At 39.8% G+C, this 22875-nt stretch overlaps 2 protein-coding genes across 2 annotated transcripts in view; one reads left to right on the top strand and one right to left on the bottom strand.

Moving 5' to 3' along the window:
• Positions 1-248: 248 nt before the first annotated feature.
• Positions 249-9908, bottom strand: LOC110064577 (CUB and sushi domain-containing protein 3-like). The gene is made up of 13 exons (XM_020771643.2): positions 9564-9908; positions 8269-8442; positions 7809-7982; positions 7065-7238; positions 6605-6781; positions 5932-6300; positions 5197-5373; positions 4518-4697; positions 4213-4434; positions 3838-4002; positions 2382-2552; positions 1940-2011; positions 249-1077 (listed from the first exon to the last, which is right to left on the bottom strand). The coding sequence occupies exons 1-13, from the start codon at positions 9649-9651 to the stop codon at positions 722-724; spliced, it is 2499 nt and encodes an 832-aa protein (XP_020627302.2). The 5' UTR covers positions 9652-9908; the 3' UTR covers positions 249-721.
• A 165-nt stretch (positions 9909-10073) lies between these two features.
• Positions 10074-22875, top strand: part of LOC110064576 (uncharacterized) — a 28380-nt gene continuing 15578 nt past the window's right edge. The window contains exons 1-14 of the mRNA XM_089275260.1: positions 10074-10503; positions 11610-11679; positions 12450-12641; positions 12870-13052; positions 13629-13796; positions 14774-14968; positions 15451-15627; positions 15864-16037; positions 16316-16607; positions 19782-20092; positions 20687-20821; positions 21003-21119; positions 21484-21604; positions 22150-22765. Of these exons, the coding sequence (XP_089131386.1) occupies positions 10486-10503; positions 11610-11679; positions 12450-12641; positions 12870-13052; positions 13629-13796; positions 14774-14968; positions 15451-15627; positions 15864-16037; positions 16316-16607; positions 19782-20092; positions 20687-20821; positions 21003-21119; positions 21484-21604; positions 22150-22765 (2769 nt within the window). The 5' untranslated portion in view covers positions 10074-10485. The remainder of the gene's footprint in view (positions 10504-11609; positions 11680-12449; positions 12642-12869; positions 13053-13628; positions 13797-14773; positions 14969-15450; positions 15628-15863; positions 16038-16315; positions 16608-19781; positions 20093-20686; positions 20822-21002; positions 21120-21483; positions 21605-22149; positions 22766-22875) is intronic.

A 22875-nucleotide genomic window follows, 5' to 3' on the forward strand; every position in this document is an offset into this window, starting at 1 on the left:
GACTTTTCTTTCTGAAATTCTTCCTTGAAGGGATCACTAGTGGAACCTTCCCATTTCATTTCTGTTTTAAGCAACCGAAACGTTCCTACAACTTGTGAGAGGCCCACATGTGGACTAACGACTGAAGCACGTGATGTTAAATGGCTGTATCCAGATCGACACGTGTGTTCTTGATAGTTTGGTCATTGTAATTTTTTTTTTTACCAAGAAAATCATTGCTAATAGTCGAACGAAAATATACTACTAACTGTTTTACAATGAGCAGTTTTATTTACTACAAGCATAAGGTTTACAAGCATAGTTACTATAATAAAGCTTCATAGCTGATGGCGATTATGCTAAATTCAATTAAGGAATTTACTGCTAGGCTTATTTTCTTTTTATTCAAGAGCTTAACTTAATGGATTGAACTTACGTGGGTCCAGAGAAGGAACAGAGCAAGCGGTTTTTAGAGCGATTTTCTCAGTCTAGGCCCTGTTCAAGTCGCGTTCTTACAAAACTGGAAAGCAAATAAACCCAGAGATGATACGAGCTAAAAAATACCTTGCTTGAAATATGGACCTCATATTACCTCTACAGTTCCCTAAATTTACTTGTTACATGTAAGCGAAAAAATGAAATAATAATTACAAAAAACAAACAAACAAACAAACAAAAAAGACCCTAACAGCAACAGTAACAATATAGGCGTCTTAGCTAAAACGGATTAAGAGAATTCAGTTTAAATCAGTCCTTTGAAATCCATATGTTCGCCACATTTTCTCTGCAACTTTGCGAGAAAATCTTTGTTATCCTTGTTCCACTTTTGCACAAATGCTCGCTGAGAGAGGATAAGACCCGGTTTGGGGACTTCCTCTCTGGATTCAATTACAACATTACCCACCAGGATGAAAGTCTTGCCGGGTAGCGAAGGGCAGGGGCAGTCTGGTGACTTATCATAAGGGACACTGACGACCGCGTCCCCCTCAGGAAGGGACCCATTGGTGTTCTTTAGCACCTTATTTATTGCAACCAAATAGCGGACATGTTTCTTTGCCGGGTCTTCTGGCAATATATTCTTGACCTTGGCGATAAAGGCTGAAAAACAAAACAAAACAAAAATACTCTGTACAAATCAGTCAAACTTGGCAGGACAACATTTGGGCCCATACAAACTCAGTGCGCAAAAAACGTGAGAAAGTAAACCCTGAATAAAAATACAAGCGGACTTCAAGATCAGGTTCTTTGAGTCCCTTTTTGCATAACTTCATTCTCGTCCCCAGAGCTACTCGTCGTAAAATGTCGTTGACGAGTAGATCGCCGACCACGTGACCAATCGAAACGGAGGCTCTGGGGACAAGAAACGCATAACTATGGAGAGCAGGGGTGGCGCAGGCAAATGTAGTTTGGCTTCGATTCCGGCCTGGTGCCATATATGGGTTGAGATTTGTGAGGGTGAAGGAAGGGTTTTCTCCAGCCCAGCACTCCGATTTTCTTCCCTCTCGAAAAACCAACATTTCAAGATTCCAATTTGACCTCAATAATGGACCCCTGCGAAAACCAGCTGGACTGATGTGGCATTGTGAGTTCAAGACCCTCGTTTATTAACCTCGAACTTGACATGTGTAACTTGGAAGAGGTTTAGCATTCATACCTAGGATAGATACTTACATGCGTAACTAAGTACAAAGGTTCTGGCTTATTGGTGAATTGAGGTCTTAGACGATGTTGCTAATAAAATACACTACAGTGTAAATACTCCCTCTTTCGCTTAGTCCGTTTTGTTTTCCTTGGGGTTTATTAACGATCACGCCCAACGGACTAGGCGTAAGAAGGACTACTCGTAGTCTACTTATAAAATTCCTTTCGTCACTTGTTTCGTATACTTTGATGAACATTGTATCATAAAAACGCTGACTCTCAATTTTAAAGGATAAATCGCGAGAACCCGTTGACTTACCAATATTACTTCCTCGGCAAACCCCGCCGACTTTCATTTGGACACACTTCGGGCAGTTTTCACTTGGTTTAGCTGAAAAACAAAGGCAGCACGTGAGGCTAAAAGATATAAAACAACTGAGAATTTTTGTCACTTTTTCCCCCCTGTTATTATTGGGTTTTCATGCAATTTCGTGACATCAAGTGGGTTTGGATACACAGTTGATACTTCAAGATCATTTGTGTTGTTCATTACAAAGAAGCGGTAAAATACAAACAAAAACCTCAGTTGGGAAAGACCAAGACATGGAGCAGGAGACAAGACGTGAAATAATCGAACATTAAGTGGAAAGAAGAAATCAATATAAGATAAAACTTTAAGAAAAGGAAAATCGTCCAACAAAGAAACAAAAATGCAAACAAAGCAAAAGATCGCACAAAAGAAGCAAACAAAAACCTCTTACCTTTAGGTGGGCATCGCTTATTGCATTTTTCTTCTGTGTCAAAGTTATTTTCATTACCAAAACAGCCTCCATATTTGAATTGCTTGCAGCGTCCTGCTTTTGAGTGAAACGCCCATCGAATTGTCTTCTTCTCACAAGGTCCTGTGTCAGCTGGCTGAGCACACACATCCACTGTATGGATAACGTAAAAAGCTAAGCTATTGAAAATTAAATATTATTTTATCGAATTCTTATTTTACAATCTAGTGAAAAACACCATGCTCACCATGCAGAATGTTACTCACAGGACGTAATGCAAATTTGATTCTGCCGCAATATACAATGTATAGTCAAGAAGTAAAAAAGCTGGAAATAGACAGGAAATATTCTAACATATTATTCGTCATAACTTCAATTGTAATCAGTTTAAGCGAGTGAAATATCCAATCAATAATTGGATATTTCAGTTGATGGGTGTTGACTGATTGTGCGACTTCATCACTGAAGGAATCTTCCATTGTCTGTTGCTGAGGTATATGGAATATGGAGCACTTAAATAAAGAGGGTCCTAAAGGGGGCGTCGAGGAGGGCGGGGAACCAATCCCATTTCCCAGCCCGTTTTTTTTCCAAATCGCAATTCCCAGTGCTCAAATTCCATTCCTACAAGCAGAATTAAGACCAAATCGCAGTGTTATACATACCAGCTCTTTTCCCTTTGCATCCGCAAAATTACGGCTTCTAAATATGACCAAGAGATTATGATAATCTCCTGATACGATCCAACAAAGACCCAAAAATTTACAAGGATTTGCGAAGATATCTTGAAGACGATAGGATCCTTTTAGACTGTACTAAAAATTAACGCGCAAGTAGTAAGTCTCTCAACGAATTCAAATTGACTGGTTTTAAGAACTCTTCAGTTTCATTTAAGTTCACGGGCAAAGTTATCGCCCCGTCCATTGAATAATCTTGTCCGACATTTCGTTGTCTGGCGGATTTACCATGCATCTTAGCTCACGACTTCATTTCAGCTTGCTTGTTTCTGGTAATCTCCTGTAGGGTTGGCTTTGGAACTTTGATTCGAGGCAAGGAAACTGCATGTGATGTTGGCAGTTTGTAATTTGAATGTGGATGTCTCTAGTAGGCTGCTGCCTACTTAGAAACCCTCTTCCCTACCTCTTCAACTGCCGGGCCAAACATTATCGTATATTTGCACAATGGGAAAGGGCCTCTCTTAAAATGTGGACCCTTTATAAAGCAACGAACGAGGAAAGGATAATCCAAATCAACGTGACTGCACATATATAATTATAGTCCCTAATTAGTGAATGCGCAAAACACCATAACAAATGCCACACTGATCCTGCGTGCATACCCTGAAAAACAATCATATATATATATGCTAGTTTGAATGACTACTGAACTGTAGATACAAGGACAACCTTAAATCAAATGTAGCTAAGGCTTCATGTTTTACCTGAACAAGTGCGGTTGCAATCTTCTATAGTGGTGAAGCCATTCCAGCCACTTGGGTGGCAGCCACCGGCGACGATCGGCTCGCACGCATTGGTCTCCAAGTTGAAATAAAAGTTTCTAAAATACCCCCTGCAATTGCTGGATGGAACGATTTGACAAATTGCTCCTGTGAATAGATGCAAATGAAAATTGGAAACAAATAGTTGAGCTAGGCCATACTATCGACAAAAAATTGAGAAACCAAAGCAGAAGCTGAAAACAACACAAAAAAAACCAAACAAAAAAAACAAACAAACGAACAGTCAGAAAGACAGACAGAAAAGTAAGGAAAAAAGAAAGCACAAAACAACAGCTGCAGCAACAAAAACAGGCATACCTGGAGTGCACGGACCATCTGCAGTCTTCTCCATCTCTTTGCCTTGTCTGCAAGCTGTCGCCTTCATAATGCAGTAATTATTGTAACTATTTGCATCCGAGCCACAGACTGGTTGGAAATCAGCTGGGCATTCCAGGTTATCACGACAGACACATCTGACGCCATTGCTGCTGTCATAAACGCACTTCTCCCAAGCTTTACAAGACACACCCTCGCAGCGATCTGTTAAGTTCAAAGGAAATACCTTAGTTATGCAGAAGATACATTGATGTAATGAACAGAAGCATGGAGATTGTTTAACATACCTTTACACAAGGGCACCATATCAGACCACTGACCATCTGAACGACAGGTTAGCTTCGATTCTCCATCCAGCTCGTAGCCTTCATCACAAGAAAAAGTTACAATGCTGCCAATACCAAAGTCGTTACCAGTTCTTTTTCCATTCTTGGGAGGAAGGACATCGAGATCCCAACAAGAGGTGACTGAGGTTAAACGAAAAACTCAAGTTAAGTCTAAGGGTTATGTAATCCAGATTTGGTATTTCACTTTCTAAAACTGCTGTCATACAACGGACGCTGATCGGTGGTGAGATCACAGATCTTCATAAAGCAATATGCGCTATATGCGCATACCACGATGGAAACACTCTAGAAAGTTTCAAGGAATTTGAAAGTACTTCCTTTATGAATGTACTTAATTTTTACTGCTCGGCTTTTTACAACTCGGATTTTTTCGGGTGTTTCTATCAAGCTAAGTTAATATGCACGCTTTTTCCTATTTCATTTCTGCTGCACACCGAATTCCAAGAGACCTGTGTTTGGGATCTTTTTTTGCCCAGTACCTATTTGAAGTGGGGATTGTGCTTGCCATTCTCTTGCAAACTAAACCCATCAATCATAAAGCTAATACAGTAACAACAACTGTCACCTTCCATCCAACAAGTCGCTCTTAGATTCAGTCTAAAACAACATTTCCACTTACTCACGCAAGTTGGTTGTTCTCCCGTCCACTCTCCGCTGGGCAGACATTTTCGTTTACTTGTGCCATTCAACTTGGTATTAATCTCACAACCAATCTCCACTTCTGTCCCTACAATGAATTCCTCCAGTCTGTCTTCTCTAAAGCCCTTCTCTGGGCTTCCTGGGTCTGGGCACGTTGCTACAGTAGCCACAAGAAAATAGGGAATTATAAGAGAAATCGGTGGGATTAACTGTGAGATCTTTGCACGTTCCCTTATATACTAAATTTCCAAAAAAATGAAAATAGAAGCAATCTAGAGGCTCTTGAGTTAGCACGCTGAAGTAACATGTTACAGTTCGGTTACTGAAACCGTGGCCACCAAGACGATGAAAACCAATCAGATAGCAAAACTAAAACAATAGATTCCAACATTTTCAAAGTGGACTTGTTTTGTACCAGACATGTTGTTTGCTGGATTTGACATGTTGGTATCTATTGTTTCAGTTCTGCCATCTGATTGGTTTTCTTTGTCTGAATGGCCGCGGTTTTAATAAACGTTCTGTAAGGCTCAGTGGTCGATCTGATAATTTCCGACGCGAGGAGATTTTATTATTCGTCAGATTCAAGATTCAATCGTATCGCTTTCTATGACGTGTTGCGGCAATGCGACAAGATGCTAGGAGTAACATGCAATACTGAGATATATATCCTATGCAATATTGGCCACCTTACCCGGAAGTATCAATGATTACCTACCACAAAACGTCGGGGGATACAAATTGCGGATAGACTCGACAGCCACTATTCCTTCGGTTACTTGTTTGTCCTCGAAGGTGACAGAATATTTGTCGCCATTGATAGCGTCAATTCTAGCGAAGGTGTACTTTCCAGTTCGCACGTGTTTTGCTATGACTCGGGTTCCCAAAAAGACGTGCCTCGGAGACGGAAGAATGTCCTCTACCATAATGTAATGCTGCGTCCCTTGTCCATAGATCACGATGTCCTTTTCCTCATCAGAAGATTCTGTCAACACTGTGACGACGTTTTCGCGTTTTTCCTTGACTAATCCACGTAGAAAACGAACGCCTTTCCTGATGAAAACAGGCGTGTCAACTCCAGCGCACGCTGTTAAAAAAGCCAATAAAAGAAATGATAATCCAGTAGTTGTAAAAAGGTCATTCTTTCGTGTTGTGATGTGTCCACTACTGACTAATATGTACAAGACTGACACGTATTGTGAAGGCAAGTCGAAGAAAAGCGTGGTAAGACAGGCCATAAAGAACATCACAAACGAGAGTAAAGCAGAGAAGAGGGGAAGGGGAAGAGAAAAAAAGTTTAGAAAAGACGAGAGAAGAAAAAGGCTGTAACAAAAAAGAAAAAGAAAAAAAAAAAAACTAAGAAAGCTATGGAACATTTAGAGGTTATTTACCAACGCAATACGGCTGTACCCCAGTCCACTCCCCTTCACCATCGCAGCTCCGCTCGTGAGACCCATATATGATGTACCCTTTGTTGCAGCGAAAAGAGACTTTCGCGCCATACTTGAAATCTTCGCTTCCATTTCTTGAACCATACTGCGGTATACCAGGGTCTGCACAGGTTATTACTAAAGCCGTGATTGAAAATTGAACTATAAGTTTGATTTGTCTGATAATTTCCATATTTTTGATATGATGGTGATGCCTTTGTAATGATTGTTACCTAACTACCCACCAGTTGCCGGTCAATGCGTAGATACCAAACATCACCTTAGTTCCTAATATTACATATTCGTCTTCTGCATTAATTCGTGAGAACTTACTTGAAAACCACAAGCATCTTGAAGACACTGAACTTTGAGAGAACTCAGCTATAAAACACTGGTTCAATACAACTGAAATGGAACATACCTGTACAAACGGGAACTTCACCAATCCACTCTCCTTGTTCTCCACATGCCAAATTGTCTGGTCCTTGCATTTGGTAACCTTCGCGACACGTGTAATGCACGTGCGCTCCGAACACGAAGCCGCCGCCGAACATCTCCGCGTCAGCCACCGCTGGCGGGTCCTCACACGTGATAGCTAAAGTCAAAATAGAACAAAGAGAGTCATAGAAAGTAATACTTCAGGGATCTAATGCGGAGAAAAATAGAGGAGACAACTGACAGTGATTATATATAACAAACAACAAATACTGTCAAGTGTGTATTGCAACGAAAGGAGAATTATCATGCCGACATATTTTTCAATTACATTGGATTAACTGTTTACAGAAAGTGCTTATGAAAATGTTTTAAGACGTTTCGGGAGAACCACTTCTTCGATTGATGAAGGGATTTTTCTCGGAACGTCTCAAAAAAAAAATTTTTCCTAAGCACTTGCTGTTGACAGTTAATCCAATGCATTTCAATTCAAAGTGCCACACAGCAACAATTTGTTTTTATTTCTAAATGTGATATTGTTCCATTAGCCTTTTTGCAGGCGTTCGGTTAGTTGGAGGCGGCAAGAAAGGTGGTTAGAAAAAGAAAATAGGTGTAGTGATATGTGCGACTTTAGTCCAAACACTTTAAGGTAGACTTTTTTTTTTTGTCGCGAGACTTTTTCCAGAAAATTTCGGTGCAGGCTAAAATTGTACTAGGTAGATAATCTTACGTTTGCAAATCGGCTGTGTCTCGCTCCATGTTTGATTGGCAAGGCAGGTTCTTGTCTTGGGTCCTTCTAGCTCATACCCAGGCAAGCATGTGAAATTGACGGTGTTGCCAAACTGGAACAACCAGCCTTCACGTTTGCCATTAACGGGAGATCCTGGATCTCCACAGCTTACGGCTGATAAAAAGATGAGTGGTGTTAAGTATGGGATGAAGGAGACAGTAAAGTAAGGAAACCAAAAAGCAGACAGACAGACAGATAGAGGAACAAACAAACAAATACACAAACAAACAAACAAACAGACAGATAGACAGACAGACAGATACACAGACAGAGGAACAAACAAACAAAAAAACACAAACAAACAAACAAACAAACAAACAAAATAAACAGATATTTACAACAAGCAAGTAAATAAACAAAAAACAAGGAGCAGTTTGAGAGCAATTTTTTCCACACTTACCTACGCATGACACATCAGATTTAGTCCACTGTCCATCTGATTGACATGTGATTGTAAATGGTCTTCCAAGTCGAAAGAAACCTTCTTTACACAAGAACTTGACGGTTGAGCCAACTGTGTTGTTTCCCACTGTTATAGAATTTTTAGGAGCTTCTGGGGCAGGGCATGTCTTGGCTATACAGAAAACAGAGAATACAGATAATTTATAGACAGTGATTGTATTGCTATTTATTATCTAACCTCACGAAGAGGAGTACAAATAATGCGCTAAGCGATGAACTAATATTCTATCGTGTTTGTACCGCGCGAAATCAGATTTAAAGCATCAAGGCCTAGGTTAGTTGCAAGTTCTAACACAGTTCATAGCCAGATTTTCGAGAAACAAAAACCTTGGATAATTAAAGTCATTTTAATATCGCTGATTGGCCATTTTAGCGTGCAGTGTTTTGCCCATTTTAGACTACTAAAAACGTACAATTTCTAGTAATTTTATCATTTCTAAGAGCGCTAATCAATATACAAGTTATTTCACGTAGAAGAGATCCTCGATACAGGATTTCAAATAACGCGTTGAATAACTTTGGTTTAGATTGCTGGAAAAAAAACCCTGAAAACTACACAAAAAAAGGTCAAAATAGGAAATTGCTTTTATGAAACGTTTTCACGCTGCATATTAAGACTTTGAGAGTGTAACAAAGAAAAATACATTAAATATTTTCCTTCTAAATACTGCAAAAACTACAAATAGCAGCTGGTTTTCTTAACTCGTGTAACGGGGCTCGAGCGTGACATAACATGTTTCGATTTTACTGCCTGCGTTACAGTCTTCTTCACACCCTCAGGACCCCAATGAAATCAGCAAAACCTCTGCCCATCCCCGTAAGGGATATTTGTCCAGTAAGGGACTCCCGGTCAGGCAAACTGCGCTATCTAACCCCAGGTATACCAGGAAAAATCGTCTTGTACCCTATCCCACACTAGAGTGTAAAGAGGTGTCTTATCTTCGGTTATGTAAACCAGACGTTCGCGGAAATTAAGGAACAACAAACCCGGCTGGATATCTGGAGAGTTCCAATTTCGCAATTATGATACTTGCTTTATAGCGTCACATCAATTCATCTTAAAATTACAAGATGGTAGTGTTCTTTTCAGAAGTCTGAACATTCAAGAAATACTGTACATGTACTTTAATATAAAGTCGCTTCTTAACGACAGACGAGGCAGATTTGAATTTCTAATGCAATGAAATCAACAAGAAAAGAATATACATCGCCACTGAGTGTTGATCTACTTACCTGGGGTTTGGTCTTGGGCTACGGCCAGTTGAAGCAGAAAAAGACAAAAAGCGTATTTGCAGATACGATGCGTCTTGTCACCGTACATTCTGTTTACGAAGACGAAATGTCTTTTGAAGTATCTCTATTGCGTCTCAGCCGCAAGGAAAGGGAAACGTGCACGAACGTGCTAAAGAGATTTCTACCTTTCAGCACCTCTAATCCAATTGCTTGTCAGCTATATCCTTGCTTTGACAACTAGCCAACTGTTTCGCGAGGAAACAACAGATGCTTTCGCTCTGGATTTTCGACAGGAAGTCCAAATTCATTAATTAGTCAGCGAACTTTCATTGAGAACGAAGTTTGTTAATGTTACGAGAGCCAAATCAGCTGAGATTGTAATTAATCAACTTTTTCAACCCCCGCGGCTTATCTTTTTATAGCTATTGGGCAATTTGCGTCGTCATTCATGAACTTGGCTGTTTAGTGGGGTCTTAGTTGGCCCCTTCTTGATCTTGCACTGTTATCGTTCGTTTTCTCACCATAATGTAAGAAACGAATTGCTGATTCAATCAGCACGAAGCAAAAATGGTTTTTAGACGTTGCTTACAAAGCATGGAGCAGAAAAAGCGCTAAAGAAAGCGAGGAAAATATGTTTTTTTACACAGGAAGCAAATAACTCTACTGACCTTTTATTTTTGAAGCGTCTGAGAATTTGACCTTCTTTCCGTTGAAGCGTTAGCTCAAACAGATCAGTGTGCGCGCACGCTTTTGTCTTTGGCAGAAGTTCAACAAGTTCGTCTGTGCAAGCAACATTCGATCGCATCGCCTCAGGCGGATAAAATAAAACCAAAGGATTGGCCACAGCAAGACGCTGCTGCGGAAGTCGAATAACAGATATTTGCAAGTAAAACCTAATCGAAAGTTTCATCAACAGAGCAAGATGTTCTCGAGATATGAGGTAAGATGTATTTCTAGGTCTCCTGTAACAAACGTATTGGGATTAACAAAACAAGCAAAAAAACGTACACACTAAATTAAAATACTAACCAGAATTACGAGGTCATTTACGTGATATCTTGAAGTTTCTCTTTCTTAGAAACCTGGAAGCCGAAACAATTGAAAAGGTCGTCAAAGCAGTTTTTGAAAAGGATAAGTTAAGACAAAGCGGAGTCGCTTATCAGAAGAATCCACTGATTACAATTTGCGATAATAATAATTCTTCATAGTACAAGTGTTCAAATGTTGATATTGTTCCTCTTGATTTATCCTGCACGGGGGCGTTTGACGTTCGTTCAGAGTGATCTAATTCAGTGTCTAATTAAACCGGAATGAATCCAGTGGCATGTTTTCGCATCAAATGACAGGAAAAAATTTGAAAACAGCATATGTCTGCGTGGAAATAACAAGTTTGATCTTAAGTAAGTAGAGGAAGAATGCTCCGATAGATAGCTATCTACTCAGTCTCCATGCTTTTTAAAGTATAATCTTTTTTGAAGTTATAAAGTCTGAGAAGGAAGCATGTTATAAGAACTTTCAGAAGTCAAAAGAGTATCGATTTTCATTGCGCAAATAACATTTGTTTTTATTCCAATGCAGATGTAAGCTGTAGTAAAGATGCACCTATAACATTAATACCAGGTTAACCACTTTCCGCGCCCATTTTAATTCCTTCATTGAAAGAGATGTTAAGATTGTTGATCAAGTGTTTTGGCTGTTGCTACTTTTGCCGCTAATTTTGTCCCGTGCCTCGCACCTCTTGCATGTGATTTCTTATACGTGGTTAAAATGCTCAACCCGTCTTTAAACGTAGAGTGCAAACCTCGATTATTAATCCGGCAAACAAAGCTAACAAACAGCTGATGGTGTAATCGGGAGGTGGGCGTGCTACTGTAAAAGACACGAGGCGCTTTTGTGAAGCAGTTAGTATTTCTGTTTCAGTTCATAGACATTTTGCACTAAATTCTCTTTTGGCTTGGCCTGGTATAAGATAATTGAGTAAACATCAAACAGGAAAAAACGTTTTTAGACGTTTTTAGTAAAGCATGTATTTCTTCCGCTCTCTAGATCCTTGTGTGCTTATTTCTGATCACTTTGGTAACCTGCATTGAAAGTGCTGGGAGCCGCCGGAGCAAAAGTAAGTTTAGATCGGCTTTGAAGTTTGCCCGGCTTCATGGTAATTTTTAGCAAGTAAAGTAAATAATTAGTAAGAAAAACTGATGCGCTTATAAGCTATTGACTGCAAGTTCAGTAGAGTACTTGCCATGCAAATAAAGGCTAAACGGATCTAAACGTACATGTATGGTCAAAAACAAAACAGTAACGATACAATAATAATACATTCCTAATGGCAAACAGTATTTTATTCTGATAAGCTAATAAAGATGGTGAATTTTAAGCTGGTGAATTTTTCATGTCGGGGACTCAGAATTTTTCTTTGTCCCACGCTCGTGTCATGTTGATTAATTCACCTTCACATTTCATCACCGAGCTTAAAATTCACCATCTTTATTAACTTATTACTACTCACGATGACTTCGATAGCGTTGATCCTAGCAGTATGCAGGACACCTGTCATATATGAACTCAGTTAAATGGCCTAGCTCTCCATGAGTTCTCGTAGTTCAGTGGATAGAGCGCCCGCCCGGTGTTTAGGGGGTCATGGGTTCGATTCCTGTCGGGGACTCGGGAATTTTTCTTTGTCCCACGCTCATGTCATGTTGATTAATACACCTTCACAGTATTTTATTCTTTTGACAAGCAAACAATTCACTCGATGCCAAAATGTCCAGTTTCAATGTTTACACGTTCTTGCGTAGGTCGTATGTAGGTGCAGGGCTCACTACTTTAGTTCACCTTAAGAAGGATATTTGGATATCTTTATTTTCATAATATTTCTTAAATTAGATTGCGATAAGAAATGCAGTGACCTACTCCGGCGAGTACAGAAGAACCCACCTACTAAAAGCGCGATCGAAATACACACTGGTCTGTGTAAGGCAAGATACCGCTGTTATAAAGGCTTTAAGTTGGTTGGCAAGGAAATACGGACTTGCAAGGGAGGGGCGTGGATTGAAAGGAAGGAGCCCAAGTGTTATGGTATAATCAATTCCATACAATTCCTTGTTGCTTTATAGAATCATCATACGTAAGATTTAATTTGCTTAATTATACTACATAATTTTCCTGGCGCGTGAGCAATCAATACTTAACAATAACAAATACAATAGCAAGCAGCATCTTATTTTAAGGTGTTTGTTTCAAAGTTAATGAATGATGTAAACTAATGTATTTGTATTCTGATTCGATACTGAAATGCTGGTAAAGCTAATACATTCAAAGGATCTTGTGGAAAACCTGAAGACATCCCAAACGCCAAGTATACGGGCACGAGTTTCAACTCCAATGATAGGTTGAAGTATAGATGTGAAAAAGGTTACACGCTCATCGGACCTCGAAGAAGAAGATGTGGAGCTGGTGGAAAGTGGTCCAAGGCTCCCAAATGTTTACGTAAGTTAAATTTAGTCACATTTCCCTCAGTAAACAATCTCCCTGAATTCATGAGGGAACTCGGCCTGGGCGTAAACCATGATGTGTCTTGTGGAATCTGGGGAGAGTAAAAACCCACTCGAACACCTCTCCACTACAGAACGAATTTAACACACAAATTACGTAATGTTGGAGCTATGTCAAAATGTGTTGATGGTCTAGATCGATCAAGGGGATTTTAGTTTAAGGATAGTGTCTTTCAGCCGGTAAAATAAAACTTGAATACGACCCGGATTGGTCTCCTTTGGGTCTTTAGGGGTTTGGTTCAATTCAGTCCGACCAGCATCCCAGACCCTTTCATACGGTAGTGACCCAGGGCACTGACTTATAAAAGCTTTGTCAGAGGTACAGTAGCCCTTTATGAAACTTTTAGGGTTATTTTTAACTGGATTGTCTAAAATGAGCTAACCTTGAGGTAACCTGATCAAAAATGGCGTGGGCTAGAACGAGGTAACCAATGCAAACTCCTAGGGGAGCATTTGCTTTGAGTTTTTTTTGTCCATCTTTTCATGTGCACCCTTGCATATTTTCTGTTAGGACCTTGCGGAAAACCGGAGGATATTCCGCATACCAAGGCTAATGGATCAAGTTATAACTTTGAGGATACTTTGACCTACAGTTGTGAAAAAGGCTACGCCCTAGATGGACCGAAAAACAGAACCTGTGGTGAAGATGCAAAATGGTCCGTTGGTCCTACCTGTACGCGTAAGTCGAGTCAACATGCCATGAATCCCGCCAAAATCTATCGAACGTCCGGTAATCGAACTCATTCGAAGTTCAATCGTTTGATGAATTTCGATTGGGATAAGCAAATCGAATGGAGTCGAATTCGTCAAAACATCTTGCCAATCAGTCGAACACTCAATCGGCCATAATCGAACTCTAGTTGAACTGAAGAGATCAAAAGCAAATGGTTTCGAAATCTTTCATCCATCCTTTCAACAATACTACCTGCATTCACGATAGACTGACAACAAAACTCCCTTGATCGTCCTTAACGACACCTCTAACCCAGAAATGCGTACTCTGCTTTTTCACCTAAGAAAACCTATTATACATTATGAGCCACAGTCCACGAAATTAACATTAGAGGGAGATAAGTACGTTGAATGACATCAGAATGCTTGTTTCGAAAGGCAATTACGTTTTGTCAGTTTCTATCTCAAAGTTGACGGGATGAGCCATATGGCAAGTTTTAGACACCTTGAAAAGCATGACACCATTAGTAAACGTGAAGACACTACTTTTATTTGCGAAATGAAATGTCATTCTGAAAGTTATGAATAGGGGGTGTCTACCCCTGTACTTAGCCGATTTCTATAGAAAAATCAACTATACAAGTGGAAAGTTCAAGTGTGTGTCTGTCTTAGATTTTCCTGGCGTGATCATTCGGGCAAGTGTATTCCATTGGTGGGGTCACCTTTAGAGTTAGTCAATATATTAGTTTATACAGATAAAAAATCATCGTCAGATGGAGAGATTGTATCCACACAACTCTAAAGATGACCTTCTCCCAGTTTTTCGAAGCGCCAATCACCAACAGCTGTTCTTGTCAATACTATCTTACCCCGATTGATCACAGTAGATTCAGTAGACAAAGTTTCTTTGATACCCCTGTTTTCAAATCATTTTCCAGGATTATCTTACAAAACAATATGCCGTATTTTTATTTCCTTTTGCAGCCATCAAGTGCACTCATCCTTTGAAATATCGCAAATGGAAACTTCGAAACGGCAATGTTTCATCCTCTGACCCAGAATTCTTCGAAGGTGCCACTTTGGTATTTGAGTGCAATGAAGGATATGACCTCAGAGGCAGTGACACTATGACTTGTTTGGAATTTGGTTGGAGACCTCGCAGACCCCCATATTGCCTTAGTAAGCGTTTCCTTCTCGAGTCTAATAAAAAAAAAATCAAATCAATATCCACAGTAAACAACGATGGCTTGGCGGTTTTAATGGGACTGATCATCTTGAGTCATAACCTTTTGTTCAGTTGAGATCAAAGCCAAAAATATTTGTACATAAAAAAAAGGAATTTCTTAGGATGACTTTGAGTTGTTCTGGCTTTGTATGTGAGAGGTTTTGGAATGCTCGAAGGTGTCAGCGCTTATGACACGTTTAGGAAAAAAAGAAACAAACCTTGCTGGTATACCGTTGGTTGTACTGGCTCAGTTTATGAATTAGAATAACTCCCTTCCTAACACCAACACACTACGAGCAAGATCTCATTGCAGCTCTTGGCCTACTTTTGAAGCTGCCACGAGAGCTTGCTTCCAAGCTATTCAAGCAACAGTTCAGCAGTTAAGGGTCACTAGCAAAATTTGTTTATTTGTCAAACTGTATATTGTGATTTGCAGTTAAAACTTGTCCCGACCCTGGGAGACCAGACAATGGTGATCGCTTTGGATATTTCTACGTCGGACGAACGGTACGGTTTTCCTGTCAGTCAGGTTTTGAATTGCATGGCTCCAGGGAAAGAACCTGCTTGGAAAATAAAGAATGGAGTGGCTCTTTGACCACCTGTCAAGACGGAAGTAAGTTGGGCGTTGCGAAGTTTTTGTAAGTAAGAGATAATCGAGTCATTTGTTTGGTCTTCTGGTAACTAGTTACGGCTTTAGAGAGTAATGGTCGTGACTTTCTGGGAACTGCAACTAATGCATTAGAAAATGGGGGATGAGCAGTTATTCGGAAATTTTAAAACCTCTAATACGATTTATAACATAATTTGAAAGCTACAGATATGATGAAATGAATTGTATTTTCCTTTCAGGGTCTGATTGCCCAGTTCTTGGAACTCCCATTAGCGGACGAAAATACGGTAGCAAGTACAATAATGGAGATATCGTTACATTTGAGTGTGACCCTGGATTCGTCCTTAAAGGTTCTGCAGTAAGAAAGTGTTCAGAAAATGGAACTTGGAATGGAACAGAGGCAATTTGTAGAGGTAAGTGCTTCAGAGATGGTTCTCTGCGAATGATCTGAAAAGCAATTCTACAGTAATGTAAAAAATGACATTTCTTTAAAATACGAAAAACTAGAAGGTTGATCACCGCATGTATGAATTATATTATCATTAATCTAAATTGCGCCACACTGGGAACTAACTTTCGTGTCTTCCAGATTCTCGATCAATCAGTACCTTAAATTGGGCGGAAATGTCCCTAAGTACTGATCACATTTAAAATCGAATCTACATCGCCAATCAAAAGAATTCTCTTGCAGATGAGGTTGAAGATCGCTTTAAAGATGTCAACACCACTGCTTATAACTTTCGAAAAAACCTGATTGATCCTTTGTTGGAATACACGTGCAATAGTGACAACGCGACCGGGTGCAATAAGACAAAGGGCCTTGGGATGGAAATTCGTGGAAGAGCCATTAATCTGAACGCAAATGGCGGACTGGATCTGGTGTTTGTCATTGATGCCTCCAGCAGTGTAAAGAAAGGCACTGATTTTAAGAGTGGCTTGGAATTCGCAAAAGAGCTTGTGAGAACCATTGGAACCAGCAAAAGGTATGGACCCATGACGCATTGTAGTCAGTCAGTCAGTCAGTCGTGTTTGTTAGCCGAAGACTCAGCTGCATCCAAGGTATTGAGCGTCCGTTTAAGGTTTTCGTGTCTCATCAAGGGTGCGTCCACTGCGTCCAGTCTTGAACATACAGATTACAGTGCATAAACCTTTTTGATATGTGTCTGCTTGCTACGATATTCGATTTCATAGCCTGCAGAGCAGGGGTATTTTGAACGCGCGAGTACACATTTGCCTTCTTGGATTTGTCAACTGTGGAGAATTGGGGCGAGGAAAAATTGCCCAGGGAGAAGGCCTCCTCTGCCTCAACCCCTACCGGTCAAGCATCCAATTGCAACCCAAGATAGCGGCATCCAAAATACGGTTTATCGAGCGTTCCGTTCCAAAATGACGCATGCACTGCAGGCTAATTTCAATGGAACGCTATTTTACACTTCGTACGAAAAGCTGAGAAGAGACCTTGGAACGGCCATGTGTTTTACAAATTTTATAATCCCTTGCTATTGCTTCAGTTGCTCATGAAAAAGCTATGCTACAGTAGTCTTAAGTCTTTCTCCAACCATGCCGTACCAAATCTGTGTGATCCATTATCACAGACCAATAATAGTGGGCGAAGGAGTTAAAAGAATTGGCAATCGCAAACGAATTTTAGATTGTTCTCAGTTCAACAAACAATCTCAAAGTACTACTGTTATCAAATATTTCTCTCATTCAAGTTAACATTGTCAAAACTTGTCCATAAATCTTGCGTTACCAGGGCAACTGATCCTGTTCGTTAATGAACGATTCGAAACGATACTTCTATTTCCAATCAATCACTGATTCTTCTTACAATACATAAATTTCGACTTTATCTTTAGCTTCGAATGTACATGTCAGGCTCGTCAGAGATGCTTAATAGAACATGTTGATTATGGCATTTGAAATCCTTTGAAATTCTTGAAATCTCCTGTACAAGTCCACTGCAATATTCCATTTAAGAGTGAATGCCTATAAAAATGGACCTAAATCGCCTATCAATGGCACAAGTCGAAAAATTGATTTCGTTTGTATTTTGTCCATAGATAGGTCCTAGTAAGAATAGAAACGGACCATAGTTAGTTTCTGCTAATACAGCTTTCTTTGGTAGAAATACGCCAAAAACGATTTCGACCCGATTGGGCTCAAAATCTACTTCCGGTTTTGCTGAATTTTCCGAATATTTGATTGCTTCGCGCTTCGCAGAACAGCTACTTGAGAATCTTTCAATGGATTTTATATTCAGTTCAGGTCTTCGTGGTATGACTGAGCGAAAAATAAAATAAATCAAAGTTAGTTTTGAGCCCGAAAAGAGATCAAACTGACACGCAAAATTTTACAGTGTGTCGCAAAAGAATTATTGCACAAAAACATCGCCATATTTTTCTATGGGCTATAACTTTAGATACCATAAAAACACTTTCTACGGGTTAAATATACACCCACCTGTTAGGCTATCAAAAAACATCTCTGGGCAAATGATTTCCAATCGCCCGCTTTGGCCTGTGTTTCTCATATATTTTGCCCAAAATCCGCCGTTGGAATGTAAACAATTGCGTGACGCGATAGCCACTCTCGAGTAAAATATTCGTTTCCAGCAATCCGATGAAAGCAATTTTTGAAACGTTGTGTAGATAAAATAATGGAAAATGTTTTGTTGTTGTTGTTGTTGTTGTTGTTGTTGTTTAAGTTAGTATAAATATATATGTTTTTTCATTTGCATTGCAACACCCACGACATCCCTGATAAAGAACATTTCTACAGTACTCCGGGAAATGATTTTAACACTTGTTTATTTTATTGATTTCACTGATAACTTACAATATAGTGGCAGTTTTAGAGATACACTTAACCAATCCTCTATGGTTTATGGCAACTGAATCATTGACTGACAAATAAAGTCAAGTGGAAATACCATAATTTCTATAAACTACTAACTGCGTGATGGCATCTCCGCTCTTCTAGCTGTGTAGAAAATTTGTACCTACACAATATGCTCAAACTCAGCTAGAAAACCCGGAATTTCTTGAATTGAATTAGCCCAGGAAGAAATTGCGTTTAAGTTTCGATCATACTGGGAAAAAATCCATCTTTTCTACTTTGGTTGTTTGATCAATTAACTGAAATTTGCAGATCATAACAATGGTAGACAAATAAACATTACAGTGGTCGATCTAGGACTAGGTTTACACTAAAGGAGTTTTTTTGGATTCGTAAAAGTTCCCGGATTCATCAATTTTAGAGTATTCGGATTAGTAGGGGTTTACAGTGAAAGGATATTCGGATTCTTAACCGTTTACACACGACGATAACTCCGGGAACATTCATGATGGAATGGTTAACAAGCAGTTTGTTGCCTCGACAACGAGAAACAAAATGCCTCCGAAAATAAGGCTACGGGTAGGTTGAGACAGTCTGCAGTTTTTTTGCAACTCGCGGACCACGGTACTGTTGTCCATCATGTCAGGTCTCTCCAGGTATTTATTCTGGTCTTTACTTAATATCTAGAACCGTCGAGGTTTTCGATCGTGCCATCGTCGTCATCTGCGCAGTAAAGTATAAATTGGGTTTCTGAGGAGTATGGCATTACCCATTATAGAAGTGATTACCTACACCTGAAACAGCACGAGGTAATCACCCAGCGACCCCCATCAAATGGCCATCAATGTGCCTACGACTCGACTACGACTGGATCAGGTAATTCGATCCGCCGTTTTCGTTCCACCGCAAACTCAAAAGATCACAGGCGGAAAAATATCCGGATTCGAGAGAAAATCGTTTACACGACAAAACTCTCCAGATTCAAAAGTTTTCGGATTCAAAGTTCCCACTTTAAATTCCGGATTCAAAATCTCCGGAGACACGACCAAACCGGGAAGTTTTTATTTCGGATTCGTCCACTTTTCGACTTGTGCCTTTGTTTGGTCCATAGTTATGGGCACTGGCTCTTAATATACCATTTTATTTTATTTTAAATTAATAATTAGATGAAACCATTTTTGGTCATTTTGCACAACCGGTGTCTAAAATTTTGCATGGGCACAGCAAAACTCCACTTGGAACAGAGACCCTTTTATGAGCAATTATCTAAAGAAGGATAATTGCTCACTATCGTTTGTCGTTATGTTTTTTTTTTTCAGGGCCGACGGAACCAGAATAGCAGCAGTGTCATTTGGTACTGAAGCAAGACTCGAGTTCAACTTGGGAGAGGCCACCGTGAATACGATGGAAAAGGCCATCGAAGCCATTGACAAAATAATGTACATGGGAGGGGCTACTGCGTCCGCACTTGCTTTGGAAATGGTGAGGAAAGTAGTTGTACCACAAGCTCGTGCGGACAGCCACCGGGTGATGATGTTTATCACAGACGGAATGTCGAACATCGGTGGTCCTCCCCAGAAGGCAGCAGAATATCTTCGCGAGAACGAAAAATTTGAAATTTATGCAATAGGTGAGATGGTTCATCTCCCACAGTCATGTGAATGAATCAGAACTTATATTTAATAGTTAGTAAGGAACGTTGGTTTGAAACGAAGGTTTAGTTCAGTCGCGTTCATATGATGTAATAGTGGATATTTACTTTTTTTGTTTTACAATGGATGAGTTGCTCTTATAAGGTTGAAAAAAGCAAACGCGACTGTCAAAAAGGACTCATCAAGGCTGTCTTCGTCGGTGTTGTAAGTTATAGAAACAAACTACAATAAATTCGACGATAAGTAACTAGTCCTGTCACACTGTACGAGTTCTGCCGAAAGTACATGGGCAAGCATCCACCGGGGTGGCCCAAATAAATTATCAGGGTCAACTAGGGGGGAGTCCCCACAGGTCCAAACATTACAACAGTCGGCTCTCGTACAATTTATTCAACATGACGTTATTTAAGCAGTTATTGACTCTTAGGCTTGCAATGAACACTCGTTGAACTATTTGTTTAATTTTGAGCCTAAGTCAGTTAAGAAGGAAGAAACCATAAATTTGTTTAAAAGTACCAGAGGCATTTTTTGTAGTTTAAATGTTAATTTAATATCCATTCACGTTGTTCAAGGTGTTGGAAAAAAGGTTCGCATTCGTGAACTGATGGGCATTGCGTCTGCTGACGAAAACGACGACCACGTGATCTCCGTCAAAAAATATAAAACTTTGCAGGAAGCCATCAAGAAAGCGGTGTACATAAAGATAGGTACGTCAAATAGCTTGTCTTCCATTGTTTTTTATTTTGCCTCGAAATTTCCTTTTGGAATGAATGTTCAATTTAAAATTTATTCGAAGTACCAAACATTTTAGTTGAGGCTTGAGGTCATTAAACTGAAAAGTTGGGACTAATTCATTTCTATTTTCAAACTTTTGTTGCATTTTTATAGATTATTCTCCTTGTGGTGTGAGTCCAGTAGAATTTAGAGCTCGAATGGTTGGAGGTAAAAACTCTAAAAGAGGATGGTGGCCCTGGCAGATTGGACTATACAAAAATAACGATGAAGGTAAATTGAAATCAGATTTTGTTGTTTTCGTTTGCTGGGAATATGGAAAGATGACGTCCTATTTGAATACACCTGTAGCTTCACCTGAGAATTCATCATAGACAATTCAAACGTCAGCGATTTTTTTACAGAGGGCTCTGAAGGCCCCATTTTCCACCTTCAGGCCGCCTTTTTAACGGAAGTTTAAATAACCTGCAAGTAAAAATGTACGTGTTCACAATTATTTTGTTCCACATACGACAAACAGAATGCGCAATTAACTGTTTCGTGAAAGAGCAGAATTTGTAAAAACTCTTCTTCATCTTTTGAGATTGGATACATTTCTTTTATCCTCTTGTTTGCTCTATGGTTTTAATTCCTCCAGGACTACAGCTTATTTGTGGTGGTGCTCTGATATCTCGTCGCTGGATTCTGACTGCAGCCCATTGTTTTTACCACTGGAATCCGATATTTCAGAGATATCGATTCAGCGGAGACACTGGAGAGTAAGTGAGCTAACTGCTTTTTCTTTTCGTTAATCCTAATACACGTCATTCTCTATCTTTGTCTTTTTGTCCATCCGCTCGTTTGTCCTTCCTTCTGTCCGATTGACCATTATTTATATTTGATTAACTTGGCTATCTAAGCTACAAGCTTATTTTAGCATTTGCAGTCTTCCTTGAGGATTCCAAGGAATTTAGCTAAAGATTGGGATGTAATTTTATAGACTAATTAACACTTTGCGAGTGTTCTTGGGGGTTCAGATGCACTTCATTAGGTTTGTCAAATGAAAATAATGATACCATTCGCTTTTCAAAATGCTTGCGAAAGTACTGAAGACCCAGTGCGTCTACGAAAAAAAAGATAAAAACATCTGTTGCCACATGATGAAACGCTTATTGACTCAGATAAGTCTGGCTGGACTGGAAAATATTTGCCTTTCCGTCAGGACATCGGTCTGTTAGTCTTGCCCTTGTGCATGCCACTACAAATATTATGCGGTTTGGCGCTCCCACTCAGTCAATAAGTATACATATTATCTTTTCTCTAGATACCTGGTAAAAGCCGGTGACCACAACTTAAATAGGGATGAACGATCTCAACAGGACATTCACCCAGAGAAGTTCTTTGTTCACCAAGATTACGTGCATGATCTTAAATACGTGAATGACATTGCTCTCATCAAACTCAAAGACAAAGTGGAACTCAGCCCTTTTGTGCGAACTCTGTGTCTTCCAGAAAAGGATGAAGGCGATTTGGCAATCCCCACGAAATACGGTTTTGCAACTGGGTGGGGTGTAACACAAGCCTTGAAACCTGGTGAGGACCCCGAGCCTGAAAACAGATACTCAACACGTCTTCAATACTCTGCTTACACAATTCAAAGTGACCAACTATGTGCAAGGAGAGCCGCAATTGCTGTTAACTCTACCGTGGCGTTTTGTGCCGGAGATGGAAAAGGTGGAAACGATACATGTCATGGTGACAGTGGTGGAGCTTTTGTTCGAGAAGGAAAAAGAGGAGAGGACTACAGATGGGTGGCAACTGGACTCGTCAGCTGGGGTTTGGGTTGTGCACAAAAGGACCAGTATGGGTACTACACGAGGGTGTATCCATTCACTGATTGGATAAAGAATACTATTAAGGAAAATACCGAGGCAGACCACTGAGCTTTGTTAGTATTGTCATGCATTCGCGCACATAGAAAGCAAAACCACTACTGTTTAAAGCATTGTTATCGTCTTCTTTTTCTGAAATGCATTGATCAACGTAATAT

This window comes from Orbicella faveolata, unplaced genomic scaffold, assembly GCF_042242905.1.
Source record: "Orbicella faveolata isolate gen_17 unplaced genomic scaffold, um_ofav_v1 contig_36, whole genome shotgun sequence".
Classification (NCBI taxonomy): Eukaryota; Metazoa; Cnidaria; class Anthozoa; order Scleractinia; family Merulinidae; genus Orbicella; species Orbicella faveolata.